Source organism: Coregonus clupeaformis, unplaced genomic scaffold, assembly GCF_020615455.1.
Source record: "Coregonus clupeaformis isolate EN_2021a unplaced genomic scaffold, ASM2061545v1 scaf0380, whole genome shotgun sequence".
Taxonomy (NCBI): Eukaryota; Metazoa; Chordata; class Actinopteri; order Salmoniformes; family Salmonidae; genus Coregonus; species Coregonus clupeaformis.
The window spans coordinates 347,948-363,604 of record NW_025533835.1 but is presented as its reverse complement, the minus strand read 5'-3'; the positions used below and the strand labels follow the sequence as shown (position 1 = coordinate 363,604).

General features: G+C 43.4%; 1 protein-coding gene across 3 annotated transcripts in view; it reads left to right on the top strand.

Moving 5' to 3' along the window:
* Positions 1-3,307: 3,307 nt before the first annotated feature.
* Positions 3,308-15,657, top strand: part of LOC121556721 (palmitoyltransferase ZDHHC3-A-like) — a 30,166-nt gene continuing 17,816 nt past the window's right edge. Inside the window, exons 1-5 of one of the 3 annotated variants that reach the window (XM_041870605.2) lie at positions 3,308-3,763; positions 3,874-3,933; positions 8,454-8,514; positions 10,576-10,671; positions 13,164-13,350. In XM_041870605.2, the coding sequence (XP_041726539.1) occupies positions 8,495-8,514; positions 10,576-10,671; positions 13,164-13,350 (303 nt within the window). In that variant the 5' untranslated portion in view covers positions 3,308-3,763; positions 3,874-3,933; positions 8,454-8,494. Of the gene's footprint in view, positions 3,934-8,453; positions 8,515-10,575; positions 10,672-13,163; positions 13,351-15,657 lie in introns of all 3 variants that reach the window. The other 2 variants (XM_041870606.2, XM_041870607.1) reach the window with 2 other exon arrangements.

The following is a 15,657-nucleotide window of genomic DNA, read 5'->3' as shown; positions in this document are numbered from 1 at the left end:
TGTGCAATTTCTCCCACTTAAAAAGATGAGAGAGGCCTGTAATTTTTATCATAGGTACACGTCAACTATGACAGACAAATTGAGAAAAAATTATCCAGAAAATCACATTGTAGGATTTTTTATTAATTTATTTGCAAATGATGGTGGAAAATAAGTATTTGGTCACCTACAAACAAGCAATATTTCTGGCTCTCACAGACCTGTAACTTCTTCTTTAAGAGGCTCCTCTGTCCTCCACTCGTTACCTGTATTAATGGCACCTGTTTGAACTTGTTATCAGTATAAAAGACACCTGTCCACAACCTCAAACAGTCACACTCCAAACTCCACTATGGCCAAGACCAAAGAGCTGTCAAAGGACACCAGAAACACAATTGTAGACCTGCACAGTTAGCACTGCGATGCAGTGCCTTAGACCACTGCGCCACCAGGTCACTTTACCCACAGCTGACTGTTCATCAATACCAGGTCACTTTACCCACAGCTGACTATTCATCAATACCAGGTCACTTTACCCACAGCTGACTGTTCATCAATACCAGGTCACTTTACCCACAGCTGACTGTTCATCAATACCAAGTCACTTTACCCACAGCTGACTGTTCATCAATACCAAGTCACTTTACCCACAGCTGACTGTTCATCAATACCAGGTCACTTTACCCACAGCTGACTGTTCATCAATACCAGGTCACTTTACCCACAGCTGACTGTTCATCAATACCAGGTCACTTTACCCACAGCTGACTGTTCATCAATACCAGGTCACTTTACCCACAGCTGACTGTTCATCAATACCAGGTCACTTTACCCACAGCTGACTGTTCATCAATACCAGGTCACTTTACCCACAGCTGACTGTTCATCAATACCAGGTCACTTTACCCACACTGACCCAGTCTGGTCTATAGTCTATACAGTGGGGGAAAAAAGTATTTAGTCAGCCACCAATTGTGCAAGTTCTCCCACTTAAAAAGATGAGAGAGGCCTGTAATTTTCATCATAGGTACACGTCAACTATGACAGACAAATTGAGAAGAAAAAAATCCAGAAAATCACATTGTAGGATTTTTTATGAATTTATTTGCAAATTATGGTGGAAAATAAGTATTTGGTCACCTACAAACAAGCAAGTTTTCTGGCTCTCACAGCTCTGTAACTTCTTCTTTAAGAGGCTCCTCTGTCCTCCACTCGTTACTTGTATTAATGGCACCTGTTTGAACTTGTTATCAGTATAAAAGACACCTGTCCACAACCTCAAACAGTCACACTCCAAACTCCACTATGGCCAAGACCAAAGAGCTGTCAAAGGAAACCAGAAACAAAATTGTAGACCTGCACCAGGCTGGGAAGACTGAATCTGCAATAGGTAAGCAGCTTGGTTTTAAGAAATCAACTGTGGGAGCAATTATTAGGAAATGGAAGACATACAAGACCACTGATAATCTCCCTCGATCTGGGGCTCCACGCAAGATCTCACCCTGTGGGGTCAAAATGATCACAAGAACGGTGAGCAAAAATCCCAGAACCACACGGGGGGACCTAGTGAATGACCTGCAGAGAGCTGGGACCAAAGTAACAAAGCCTACCATCAGTAACACACTACACCGCCAGGGACTCAAATCCTGCAGTGCCAGACGTGTCCCCCTGCTTAAGCCAGTACATGTCCAGGCCCGTCTGAAGTTTGCTAGAGTGCATTTGGATGATCCAGAAGAGGATAGGAGAATGTCATATGGTCAGATGAAACCAAAATAGAACTTTTTGGTAAAAACTCAACTCGTCGTGTTTGGAGGACAAAGAATGCTGAGTTGCATCCAAAGAACACCATACCTACTGTGAAGCATGGGGGTGGAAACATCATGCTTTGGGGCTGTTTTTCTGCAAAGGGACCAGGACGACTGATCCGTGTAAAGGAAAGAATGAATGGGTCCATGTATCGTGAGATTTTGAGTGAAAACCTCCTTCCATCAGCAAGGGCATTGAAGATGAAACGTGGCTGGGTCTTTCAGCATGACAATGATCCCAAACACACCGCCTGGGCAACGAAGGAGTGGCTTCGTAAGAAGCATTTCAAGGTCCTGGAGTGGCCTAGCCAGTCTCCAGATCTCAACCCCATAGAAAATCTTTGGAGGGAGTTGAAAGTCTGTGTTGCCCAGCGACAGCCCCAAAACATCACTGCTCTAGAGGAGATCTGCATGGAGGAATGGGCCAAAATACCAGCAACAGTGTGTGAAAACCTTGTGAAGACTTACAGAAAACGTTTGACCTGTGTCATTGCCAACAAAGGGTATATAACAAAGTATTGAGAAACTTTTGTTATTGACCAAATACTTATTTTCCACCATAATTTGCAAATAAATTCATAAAAAATCCTACAATGTGATTTTCTGGATTTTTATTCTCTCATTTTTGTCTGTCATAGTTGACGTGTACCTATGATGAAAATTACAGGCCTCTCTCATCTTTTTAAGTAGGAGAACTTGCACAATTGGTGGCTGACTAAATACTTTTTTTCCCCCACTGTATGTATGAGATTTTACTGCAGAGGAGTTACAAGGTGTGTTGAACGATAGTGTCCTGTCCTCCCATCTGTAGGATCAGATAGGGTGGAATAGTGGTGAGGTTTTTAATGGATGTAAGGTTAGTTGGTAGGGCAATATGTCTTCCCTTTTCGTATAGATGTACAGTAAAGGGAGGTTGTGACCGGCCTCACACTCCAGTACAGTAGGTGGCTTATATTCACCTCTTAGTTGGATGCGATCCGCAAATACAATTTAAAGACGAAGAAGAAGTTGTTTCCGGTAGCTGAGGAACGCTCAACTGGGTTCTTTTAAATTGTGGCGGAGTTTAGTTTTGATAACTGGTTGCGAGATTTGCTAGCAACAACATTGAGTCAAAATCTGTCGATTCTTGTAAAAATGTCAATTCTGAAAACGCTTAGTGGTACATATTGTAGCGACCCGCACAGACAGCTGTGTGTTATGTGTTAGGCTAGTAGATGGTTGTGTTGTACCTACCAGTACCCAGTGTTCGCGGGGTCCGACATGTCAATCAACCTGCTATCTGCCATTCACGGGAATGCCTGGAATGTTCTGATGCCGGGCATCCTGGCGGTTGGCGGAGTGGCGTGGAGGGGGGTTGGGCAGGGGGATGGAGCATTGGAAGTTAAGACCAGGTTTAGCCTTTGTTCTCTCTCTTTTTACGTCTGGGCTTCACAAGAGAAGGTCGCGATTGGCTTGTGGGTTATCTTTCATTTATTTGGCGTGGGCTACGGCCAAACAGTAGCCTGTGTAAAGTTGGTTTAATAAACCGTCCATTCGTAAACTCAATCCTCTGTCTGGACAGTTGTTCTTTTATGATCTAGTCAGGTCATTACAATATGTTTGTCCTGTACAATTGCGGTGCTGAAATGTATACTTTTAATAAAAACGTTTATCGAATACAACCACCGACTTTTTCCTCATTTGTGTAGCTCAACTCAGCGTGAATGTGCATGTGCCACTTGAATTTCAGCGTATGTAGTATGAGCAACACTAATGGGGAAAAAGTCGGTGGTTGTATTCGATAAAAGTTTTTGTTGAAAGTATCAATTTCAGCACCCCGCGGAAGGACCACAGTTGTAAAGGACAAACATAGGTACAGGTAAGCGTTTTCAGAATGGACATTTTTACAAGAATCGACTGATGGTGACTCGATGTTGTCGCTAGCAAATCTCGCGACCAGTCATCAAAAGTAAACTCCGCCTCGACGTAAGAGACCGGTGGTGAGCGTTCCTCAGCTAGGGTTCGGCTTGATGAGGGCTGCGGGATTCAGCAGAAGTCATTCCTGCCTATTTGTACGAGATTTAGGTGATCTACCATAGTTTGTTTTCAGATCATTTGAAGAAGGTTCGTTCCTGGAGTCTAGCAGCGTGGCAAATCAATGTGAAGACAGGTAAATTAGCTACTAGCAAACGTTGGCTCTCTAGGTAAGCTAACGTTAGCTACCTCGCATTTTCAGCTAGCCAGCCTGGTAGTGAGATGGCTAACTAATTAACTAACTACAGCCAGTATTATTTGTTTACACGATTAGCTACCAGCTGTTAGTTAATATTAGCTGATATGTAGTTAAATGACAATGGTAAATGGCAAGCTGTCTGTTTACATAGCTATCTAACGCGTTAGCTACGCTAGTCAAGGATCCGCAAAGCGCAAACTATGTCACACATAACTAGCCAGTTAGTTAAAAACATTAACGTAGCTTGCAAAGCAGCTGGCGTGTAACGTTAGCTACTGGCGCACTAGTGGCTAGTTCGCCTTTCCAGCAAACTGTCGCATCTTTTAGCAGTATGATGGTTAAATGTGGGTGGGAGAGTCGTGGGACATTCTGCACAGGCCAGCCAGCTACAATGTGTTGCGGCAGTGATGCCCTTGCTCTGGTTTTTCACCATCACCTCCAGTGATTTAGTCACAGGTGTGTGTGTGCGCAGCTAATGCGGTATGTTGGTATAAAGAAGTTGTCTTATTAGGTAACTAGCAGGCACGATATTTCGTCAGAAAATGACACAGAACTCCGGATGTCCTGGTGTGGTCTGTCCTCAGGTTATCCTCAGGTCGAATTTTGTCATTGGCATCACAGTGAGGGGTAATGCTCAGACAGCTCAGCAGTACTTCAGTTCACATAGAGCCTTGATAGTACTGAGTCAGCAGGTACGTCCCAAATGGCATCCTATTCCCAATGTAGTGCACTATTTTTGACCAGAGTCCACAGAGCTCTGGACAAAAGTAGTGCACTATATAGGGAATGAGGTGCCATTTGGGATGTGGACAAACACTGCTCTGCTGCATACAGTATTTTGCCATGTGGTGATTGCGTGCTCTGGACGCATGAGTGGATATCTGACACACAGAACAACCTATTTCTGTTCTCATGGATCGCTTGTTTTGTTTTCTGGAAGATTTTCCGTGTAGGCTAATGTTTCCAATATTTACACTACCAGAAAATTAGGCTAGTGGTTGGATTGACATTAGGTACTGTAGATAGTGCATGTACAGTGCCTTCAGAAAGTATTCACACCCCTTGACTTTTTCCACATTTTGTTGTTACAGCCTGAATTTAAAATGGATTAAATTGAGATGTTGTGGCACTGGCATACACACATAATGGCAGTCGAATTCTGTTTTTTAAAAGCTGAAATGTCTTGAGTCAGTTTTCAACCCCTTTGTTATGACAAGCCTAAATAAGTTCAGGAGTAAAAATGTACTTAACAAGTCACATAAGTTGCATGGACTCACTTTGTGTTCAATAGTAGTGTTTAACATGCTTTTTGAATGACTTCCTCATCTCTGTACCCCACACATGCAATTATCTGTAAGGTCCCTCAGTCAAGCAGTGAATTTCAATCACTGATTCAACCACAAAGACCAGGGAGGTTTTCCAATGCCTTGCAAAGAAGGGCACGTATTGGTAGATGGGTAAAAAAACAAAAAACAGACATTAAATATCCCTTTGAGCATGGTGAAGTTATTAATTACACTTTGGATGGTGTATCAATACACCCATCCACTACAAAGATACAGGCGTCCTTCCTAACTCAGTTGCCGGAGAGGAAGGAAACCGCTCAGGGATTTCACCATGAGACCAATAGTCAATCAATCAATCAATTTTATTTTATATAGCCCTTCTTACATCAGCTAATATCTCGAAGTGCTGTACAGAAACCCAGCCTAAAACCCCAAACAGCTAGTAATGCAGGTGTAGAAGCACGGTGGCTAGGAAAAACTCCCTAGAAAGGCCAAAACCTAGGAAGAAACCTAGAGAGGAACCAGGCTATGAGGGGTGGCCAGTCCTCTTCTGGCTGTGCCGGGTGAAGATTATAACAGAACCATGCCAAGATGTTCAAAAATGTTCATAAGTGACAAGCATGGTCAAATAATAATCAGGAATAAATCTCAGTTGGCTTTTCATAGCCGATCATTAAGAGTTGAAAACAGCAGGTCTGGGACAGGTAGGGGTTCCATAACCGCAGGCAGAACAGTTGAAACTGGAATAGCAGCAAGGCCAGGCGGACTGGGGACAGCAAGGAGTCACCACGGCCGGTAGTCCCGACGTATGGTCCTAGGTGCTCAGGTCTCTCAGTTGGCTTTTCATAGCCGATCATTAAGAGTTGAAAACAGCAGGTCTGGGACAGGTAGGGGTTTCGTAACCGCAGGCAGAACAGTTGAAACTGGAATAGCAGCAAGGCCAGGCGGACTGGGGACAGCAAGGTGTCATCATGCCCGGTAGTCCTGACGTATGGTCCTAGGGCTCAGGTTCTCAGAGAGAAAGAGAGAACGAGAGAATTAGAGAGAGCATACTTAAATTCACACAGGACACTGGATAAGACAGGAGAAGTACTCCAGGTATAACCAACTAACCCCAGCCCCCGACACATAAACTACTGCAGCATAAATACTGGAGGCTGAGACAGGAGCGGTCCGGAGACACTGTGGCCCCATCCGAAGAAACCCCCGGACAGGGCCAAACAGGAAGGATATAACCCCACCCACTCTGCCAAAGCACAGCCCCCGCACCACTAGAGGGATATCCTCAACCACCAACTTACAATCCTGAGACAAGGCCGAGTATAGCCCACAGAGGTCTCCACCACAGCACAAACCAAGGGGGGCGCCAACCCAGACAGGAAGATCACGTCAGTAACTCAACCCACTCAAGTGACGCACCCCTCCCAGGGACGGCATGAAAGAGCACCAGCAAGCCAGTGACTCAGCCCCTGCAACAGGGTTAGAGGCAGAGAACCCCAGTGGAGAGGGGAACCGGCCCGGCAGAGACAGCAAGGGCTGTTCGTTGCTCCAGAGCCTTTCCGTTCACCTTCACACTCCTGGGCCAGACTACACTCAATCATATGACCTACTGAAGAGATAAGTCTTCAGTAAAGACTTAAAGGTTGAGACCGAGTCTGCGTCTCTCACATGGGTAGGCAGACTGTTCCATAAAAATGGAGATCTATAGGAGAAAGCCCTGCCTCCCGCTGTTTGCTTAGAAATTCTAGGGACAATTAGGAGGCCTGCGTCTTGTGACCGTAGCGTACGTATTGGTATGTAGTGACTTTAAAACAGTTACTGAGTTTAATGGCTGTGATAGGAGAAAACTGAGGATGGATCAACGACATTGTATTTACTCCACAATACCAACCTAATTGACAGAGTGAAAAGAAGGAAGCCTGTACGGAATAAAACATCTTCCAAAACATGCATCCTGTTTACAACAAGGCACTAAAGTAATACTGCAAAAAATGTGGCAAAGCAATTCACTTTTTGTCCTGAATACAAAGTGTTGTTTTTGGGGCAAATCCAATATGACACATTACTGAGTACCACACTCCATATTTTCAAGCATAGTACCGTAGTGGCTGCATTATGTTATGGGTATGCTTGTCATCGACAAATACTAGGGAGTTTTTTTTAAAGAATAAATAGAAATGGAATGGAGCTAAGCACAGGCAAAATCCTAGAGGAAAACTTAGTTCAATCTGCTTTCTAACAGACACTGGGTGACAAATTCACCTTTCAGCAGGACATTAACCTAAAACACAAGGCCAAATATACACTGGAGTTGCTTACCACGACATCATTGAATGTTCCTGAGTGGCCTAGTTACAGTTTTGACTTAAATTGGCTTGAAAATCTATGGCAAGACTTGAAAATGGCTGTCTAGCAATGATCAACAACCAACTTGACAGAACTTGAAGAATTTAAAAAAGAATGTGCAAGTATTGTACAATCCAGGTGTGCAAAGCTCTTAGAGACTTACCCAGAAAGACTCACAGCTGTAATCGCTGCCAAAGGGGATTCTAACATGTATTGACTCAGGGGGGTGAATACGTATGTAAATGAGATATTTCATTATCAATAAATGTGCAAAAATTTGTAAGAACATGTTTTGACTTTGTCATTATGGGATACTGTGTGTGTAGATGGGTGAAAAATAATGTTATCCATTTTGAATTCAGGCTGTAACGTAACAAAATGTGGAATAAGTCAAGGGGGTATGAATACTTTTTGAAGGCACTGTATGCAGCTAACAAAGCCGCATACAGTATCTCTATTCAATCTTTACTGAAATATACAGTGTTACAGTATTCAATCTCTACTGAAATGTACAGCGTTACAGTATACCATGTTCTATCTCTACTGAAATGTACTGTTACAGTATACAGTAGTCTAGCTCTACTTAAATGTACAGCGTTACAGTATACAGTAGTCTAGCTCTACTGAAATGTACAGCGTTACAGTATACAGTAGTCTATCTCTACTGAAATATACAGCGTTACAGTTATCTCTACTGAAATATACAGCGTTACAGTATACACTATTCTATCTCTACTGAAACCTTGCTCCTGTATGTTTACTGAATGTGCCACCATTTGCTCACAGTCGTACCTCTTCTTCTTCTTCTTCCCTTTCTGCCCACAGCATGCGGTGACGGTGAGGCAGCCCCAGCCTGAGTCTGTAAGATGAAGAGCCCGGTGCACAGGTGTGTTTGTGTGACTGCAGGGCCTGAGTGCATGTGGGTCTTTCTAGAAACTAGTGTACCAGTGAGGATTTCCTACACTGGACAACTTGTTACAGCTGTTGATCAGTCATTGATAATAATCTGCCAATTGTTTTCATGTCGTTACATTAAGATATAAGTGGGAATCATAGCTATATTCAATAAAATGAATGAGTTGGTTAACCCTTTATCATGGTTGTTGTCTTGATGGATTTGTCCAAAATTGTGTGACATAAAACATTACTTTTCTGTCCTTGCATTTATGGCAGTGCAAGTTGTTGTTATAACATATATTAAGTATTAATCAGTTAAATTAGACATTGAACTTGAACCCTGTAAGAATCCTGGATCTAGCTGTTGGACTTTTTTTTAAGTATAGTGATCTCAGAAATGCGGTGTAAATAAGTAACATTTAGTGTCTCCTTGTGTTACGGGGTGAAAACAGTTTTCATGGGCACACAAATCCAAAATTATGTATGCGATTGCAAAATCGAATGCTTCTAACCGAAAGAGTCACCTTAGCTTCATACTTAAAACCTAAATCGATACTGTCATTAAGTTGGTTCTTCAATAATTATGCATAGTACTTGTTACTGGTTAGTTATGCCTGATATTTTCACACGTCATCTGATCCAGGAAGGAATTTTCCGAATGTCTAGTCAAGTGATGAATAGCTGTTGTGATAGCACATGCGATGCAACAACAGCCCAAGTGTTGGAAAAAAAGGTGTTCATGAGGAATGTGAAGAATATTTGGTGTCTCATTCGTTACACCGGTGAAGAGTTGTGCCTGGATCCACATTAGATCTAATATCCCTAGTGAATTAATCATCTGTTGTCTGCTTGATTTAGAGCAGGGTCTCGTTAGATTTAACAGAGAAAGCATTAAGGTAATGAGTTCATGTTTTCATATGTTTTTGTGCCTCGGATTGGACACAGTCTACTGTGCGCAATTGTGTAGGATAGACTATTGTGCAACACCCAACACTATTCCTATGAATTATTCTGGATATTCACATGACATAGCCTAGTGAGCTTCTTCACAATATGATCTGGTAATGAAGTAACATGAAATACATTTTGGTTTCCATGTTACACCTGCAATTTTAAACAATACTAGGGGCTTGAAGTAGCCTACTTCAACTTGGAGCTCAGAAATTCGATTTATGGAATAGGCCTTGCCTTTAAAATCAGACATTTCCTCAATTTTGTGCTTGAAAAGTCCTTGTAATTATTGTAGCCAATTTATTAGCTGATTTCATTTTTGATCAGTTTTTGTGTGAGATGTGGCCACTTTGTTTCCCACCGCTTCAATGGAAGGGTGTTGCGGTAAAACCATGTGGTTATTATAAGGACCACAACATCTGTTGGCTTCAGCTTGGCTTTCCATACAAATCTTTCCATTTAAAAAAGGAACCAGTTTTTTTGGTCACTTTGTAATGGTTAAAAACAGCGATGGTGATATTCAAATGGTGAGATTAATGGTACCGCTATTCATGGCTTTATTATGTGTGGCTGCGTCGGCCACACAGACTACAGAAAAATCACCATGCAGCCAGTCTATTTAGTCAGGCATTGTCCACCTTATTCTCACTTAAATTATAAAATATTAACACAAAACAATTCATTATTCTTAGTGGTAATGGCCAACTTAAAAAAAAATCTATATTAGGCCCTATATGTACAATTATGTAAGTTATACAATTGTATAACATTGAGGTCCTTGAAAATTACAATGAAGTGCTTTAAGAAGTCCTTGAATTTGACTTGCTGATGTCTGTATGAACCCTGCTTAAAGGATGTATAGTCCTAGAGCTATGTTGTTGTGTATGTGGAGTTATGGGATGATTAGCATATGAACTTTTATTCCTCTAAGTACACATGTGGAACTGCAATAAAACCCTTTTTATTTTAGTTTCAAACCATTTAGACATTTTAATCCCAAGGCCACACATTGGCCCCATTACTTCTAGAAAGACCCATCTATTTGGTACAGCAGAAGACATTTCCATCTGGTATGAGTTAATAACATGTTCTTCTTCAGGTGTAGGGACGTGGAGAGGCAGGCTCCCTGCCTGCAGACTGAGCAGCAGTGTGTCCCTGTCTCCCAGCACACCTCCAGCAGCATGTGGTTTATCAGGTAGTTATATTTACATTTTAGTCATTTTAGCAGATGCTCTTATCCAGAGCGATTTATAGTAGTGAGTACATACTTTTTCATACTGGTCCCCCGTGGGACTCAAACCCACAACCCTGGTGTTGCAAGCGGCTTGCTCTACCAACTGAGCCACACGGGAACCAAAGGTGTCCATGTGGTTCGAACGCGCAATGTTTTGGGTTGCTAGACCTTCGCGTTAGCATGCATTGAATGGGTAGAAAAATCTGTTAGGGGTTGCACAATTCTGGTAACTTTCCCAAAATTGCCAAGTTTTCCAGAAATCCCGGTTGGAGGATTCCTGAATTTCCTGCTTATTTCAACCTAATTCCAGGAATCTTCCAGAAAACCTGGGAATTTTGGCTATTTAAAAAATATATATACAGTGGTGTTTGCCCCCTTCCTATATAAAAAGTGTTTGCCCCCTTCCTGATTTCTTATTTGTTTGCATGTTTGTCACACTTAAATGTTTCAGATCATCAAACAAAAAGATAACACAAGTAAACACAAAATGCAGTTTTGAAATGAAGGTTGTTATTATTAAGGGAAAACGAAATCCAAACCCACATGGAACATAGGATTCAGGTCAGGAATTTGACTAGGCCACTCCAAAATCTTACATTTTACATTTACATTTTAGTCATTTAGCAGACGCTCCTATCCAGAGCGACTTACAGTTAGTGAATACATATAATTTTTTTATACTGGCCCCCCGTGGGAATCGAACCCACAACCCTGGCGTTGCAAACGCCATGCTCTATCAACTGAGCTACATCCTTGCCGGCCATTCCCTCCCCTACCCTGGACGACGCTGGGCCAATTGTGCGCCGCCCATGAGTCTCCCGGTCGCGGCCGGCTGCGACAGAGCCTGGATTCGAACCAGGATCTCTAGTGGCACAGTTAGCACTGCGATGCAGTGCCGTAGACCACTGCGCCACTCAGGAGTGGCGCAGTGGTTCATCTGTTGGTGTTCTATCTTCATTTTGTTTTTCTTCAGCCATTCAGAGGTGGACTTGCTGATGTGTTTTGGATCATTGTCCTGCTGCAGAACCCAAGTTCGCTTCAGCTTGAGGTCACGAACAAATGGCCGGACATTCTCCTTCAGAATTTTTTGGTAGACAGCCGAATTCATGGTTCCATTTATCACAGCAAGTCTTCCAGGTCCTGAAGCAGCAAAACAAGCCCAGACCATCACACTACCACCACCATATTTTACTGTTGGTATGATGTTCTTTTTCTGAAATGCGGTGTTACTTTTACGCCAGATGTAATGGGACACACACCTTCCAAAAAGGTGTATTTTCCCAAAGGTCTTGGGGATCATCAAGATGTTTTCTGGCAAAAATGGGACGAGCCTTAATGTTATTTTTGCTCAGCGGTGGTTTTCGTCTTGGAACTCTGCCATGCAGGCCATTTTTGCCCAGTCTCTTTCTTATGGTGGAGTCATGAACACTGACCTTAACTGAGGCAAGTGAGGCCTGCAGCTCTTTGGATGTTGTTGTGGGGTCTTTTGTGACCTCTTGGATGAGTCGTCGCTGCGCTCTTGGGGTAATTTTGGTCGGCCGGCCACTCCTGGGAAGGTTCACCACTGTTCCATGTTTTTGCCATTTGTGGATAACGGCTCTCACTGTGGTTCGCTGGAGTCCCAAAGCTTTAGAAATGGTTTTATAAAATTTTCCAGACTGATGGATCTCAATTACTTTCTTTCTCATTTGTTCCTGAATTTATTTGGATCTCGGCATGATGTCTAGATTTTGAGGATCTTTTGGTCTACTTCACTTTGTCAGGCAGGTCCTATTTAAGATATTCCTTGATTGAGAACAGGTGTGGCAGTAATCAGGCCTGGGTGTGGCTAGAGGAATTGAACTCAGGTGTGATAAACCACAGTTGAGTTGTGTTATAACAGGGGGGGGCAAACACTTTTTCACACAGGGCCATGTGGGTTTGGATTTTGTTTTCCCTTAATAATAATAACAACCTTCATTTCAAAACTGCATTTTGTGTTTACTTGTGTTATCTTTGACTAATATTTAAATTAGTTTGATGATCTGAAACATTTAAGTGTGACAAACATGCAAACAAATAACAAATCAGCAAGGGGGCAAACACTTTTTCACACCACTGTATATCATTTTTCAACCCTAAGCCTTTGTAATGGGAGGTCATGGTAGATCACTGGATTACTGACCTGGTCTAGTCTAGGTGATTGTGTATAGACCTACACTGTCTGTATTTTCCAGTTGTATTGAATGTGAAGTGCCTTTTGAAGTGCTCAGTGCACAGAACATCTTGCCCAGGCTGTCTATTCTATCTGCCCACCTAGTGATAACGAGCACCACAGTGGAAATGAGTCAGCTGACTTCATTAAAGATAATTAAGTATGTATTTGAATGTATGTATTTTTTAAAACTCAAATAGCTGAGGCAACACTGTTTTTGAAATGTGTCTTAATACAATTATTTCATCCATTCATTCAGGGACGCGTGTGGCATCGTGTGTGGGTTCATCACTTGGATGTTGGTGTTCTATGCTGAATTTGTAGTGCTCTTCGTCATGCTGTTGCCTTCTAAAAACCTGACCTATAGCTTAGTCAACGGGACTGTGTTCAATACTCTGGCCTTCCTGGCTCTCGCCTCTCACTTCAGGGCCATGTGCACCGACCCTGTGAGTTGAAACTGAACACACTTTACACTGCTCTGACTGTACACTTTACACACGGCACAGCTCCCTAAACTTAGACTCGGGGCTCTGTAAACTTAGACTCGGGGCTCTGTAAACTTAGACTCGGGGCTCTGTAAACTTAGACTCGGGGCTCTGTAAACTTAGACTCTGGGCTCTGTAAACTTAGACTCGGGGCTCTGTAAACTTAGACTCGGGGCTCTGTAAACTTAGACTCGGGGCTCTGTAAACTTAGACTCGGGGCTCTGTAAACTTAGACTCGGGGCTCTGTAAACTTAGACTCGGGGCTCTGTAAACTTAGACTCGGGGCTCTGTAAACTTAGACTCGAGGCTCTGTAAACTTAGACTCTGGGCTCTGTAAACTTGACACACTGGTGTTATCTGGGTTGTATTCAGTTAGGCACCACACCGTACATAGCACAAAGTTTTGAAACAGTAAAAGGAAAAGGAGCGTTTTGTTATTGTTGTGTGCCTAACTGAACACGACCTTACTCACATATCAAGTTGTTATTGTCAAGTGCACTAGTACTGTGAAATGCATTTCTTGCTGGCTCTATCCCAACAATGCAGTAGTACTATCAAGTAAAAAGTCTACAACAAAAACACATGAGAAATAGAAATAAGATGAACACGAGAAAGTAAGTAAGTAAGATATATGCAGGATCAGTTCCAGGGTCAGTGCCAATACCATATTTACAATGGGCGTGCTCGGCCCTCTGTTTACTGTAGTCCACGATCAGCTCCTTTGTCTTACTGACGTTGAGGGAGAGGTTGTTGTCCTGGCACCACACTGCCAGGTCTCTGACCTCCTCCCTATAGGCTGTCTCATCGTTGTCTGTGATCAGGCCTATCACCGTCATGTCTTCAGCAAACTTAATGATGGTGTTGGAGTCGTGGGTGGCCACACAGTTGTGGGTGAACAGGGAGTACAGGAGGGGACTAAGCACACCCCCCTGTGGGGCCCCCGTGTTGAAGGTCAGTGTGGCGGAGGTAATTTTGCCTCACCACCTGGGGTCGGCCAGTCAGGAAGTACAGGATACCCGCGGCCTTACGAGTGTTGACTTGAGTGTTGTCCCGTGGGTCGGCGGGGGCCCTTGTGCACGGCTCTGTGTTGTTTTTGTCTAAGCGTGCATAAATGCATTGAGTTCGTCTGGTAGAGAGGCCATCATTTGGCAGATCCCCGCTGGGTGTTCTTTTGTAATCCGTAATGGACTGTAGCCCCTGCCACATGTGTAATAGAATTCCACCTTGTTTCTAGATTGTCCTTTCCTTGTTAGAAGGCTCTGCGGAGGTCGTAGCAGGACTTCTTCTACTTGTTCGTGTCCTCAGCCTTAGCTTCGGTGTTAATCCAGGATTTTTGATTGGGGAAGCAGCAAACCTTCACTGTGGGGACAATGTTGGCGATGCATTACCTATTAAAGCCGGTGCCAGAGGTGGTTAGCTCGTCGACGCTATCGGCGGAGTCCCGGAACATATTCCAGTCAGCGCTAGCAAAGCAGTCTTGTAGCATAGCCTCCGAAACGGAGGACCGTTTCTCAATGGAGCGAGTTACGGGTACTTCCTGTTTGAGCTTCTGCTTCTAAATAAGAAGCAGGAGTGTAGAGTCATGATCTGATTTGTTGAAGGGGGAACGAAGGAGGGCCTTGTATGTTTGCTTGTGCGTAGAGTAACAGTGGTCTAGGACTTTATTGCCCCTAGTGGCAAAGGAGACCTGTTAATGGAAGTTGGCATTACGTGCCTTAACGATTCTGAATTAAAATGAGGAAAGCAGCCTCCGGGTGTATGGTTTCCTGCTTGTTTATAGCCTCGTACAGTTTAAGTGCCAGCTTGTTGTTTTTATTGTCCTGAGGTGGAATATATACAGCAGTCATGATAACAGATGAAAACTCTCTCAGTAGGTAGAAGGGTCGGCATTTGACCATATGGTATTCCAAGACGGGTGAACAATGGGTGGAGACTTCCACTGCACTAGAGTCAGCACACAATTTGTTGTTGATGAAGAGGCTTACCCCTCCCCATCTGGATTTCCCTGAATCCAATGTCCTGTCCACTTGGTGGTTGGCGAATCCATCGAGTTGGATAGCCATGGGGGGTGTCTTGTCCGAAAGCCATGTTTCAGAAAAGCCCAGAATATTGCGGTTATGAGAGTCCCGTTGATAGCAAATCTGCTATCGGAGGTCAGAGGTGGCCGGTTTACTATTGGCCTTAATCTCCCCAGCGCTCCCCACTCCTGCCTCTTTTTCGCCTGCGTTTCCACTTGGATAGCCCAAAAATTGCGTCGGAATTACACAA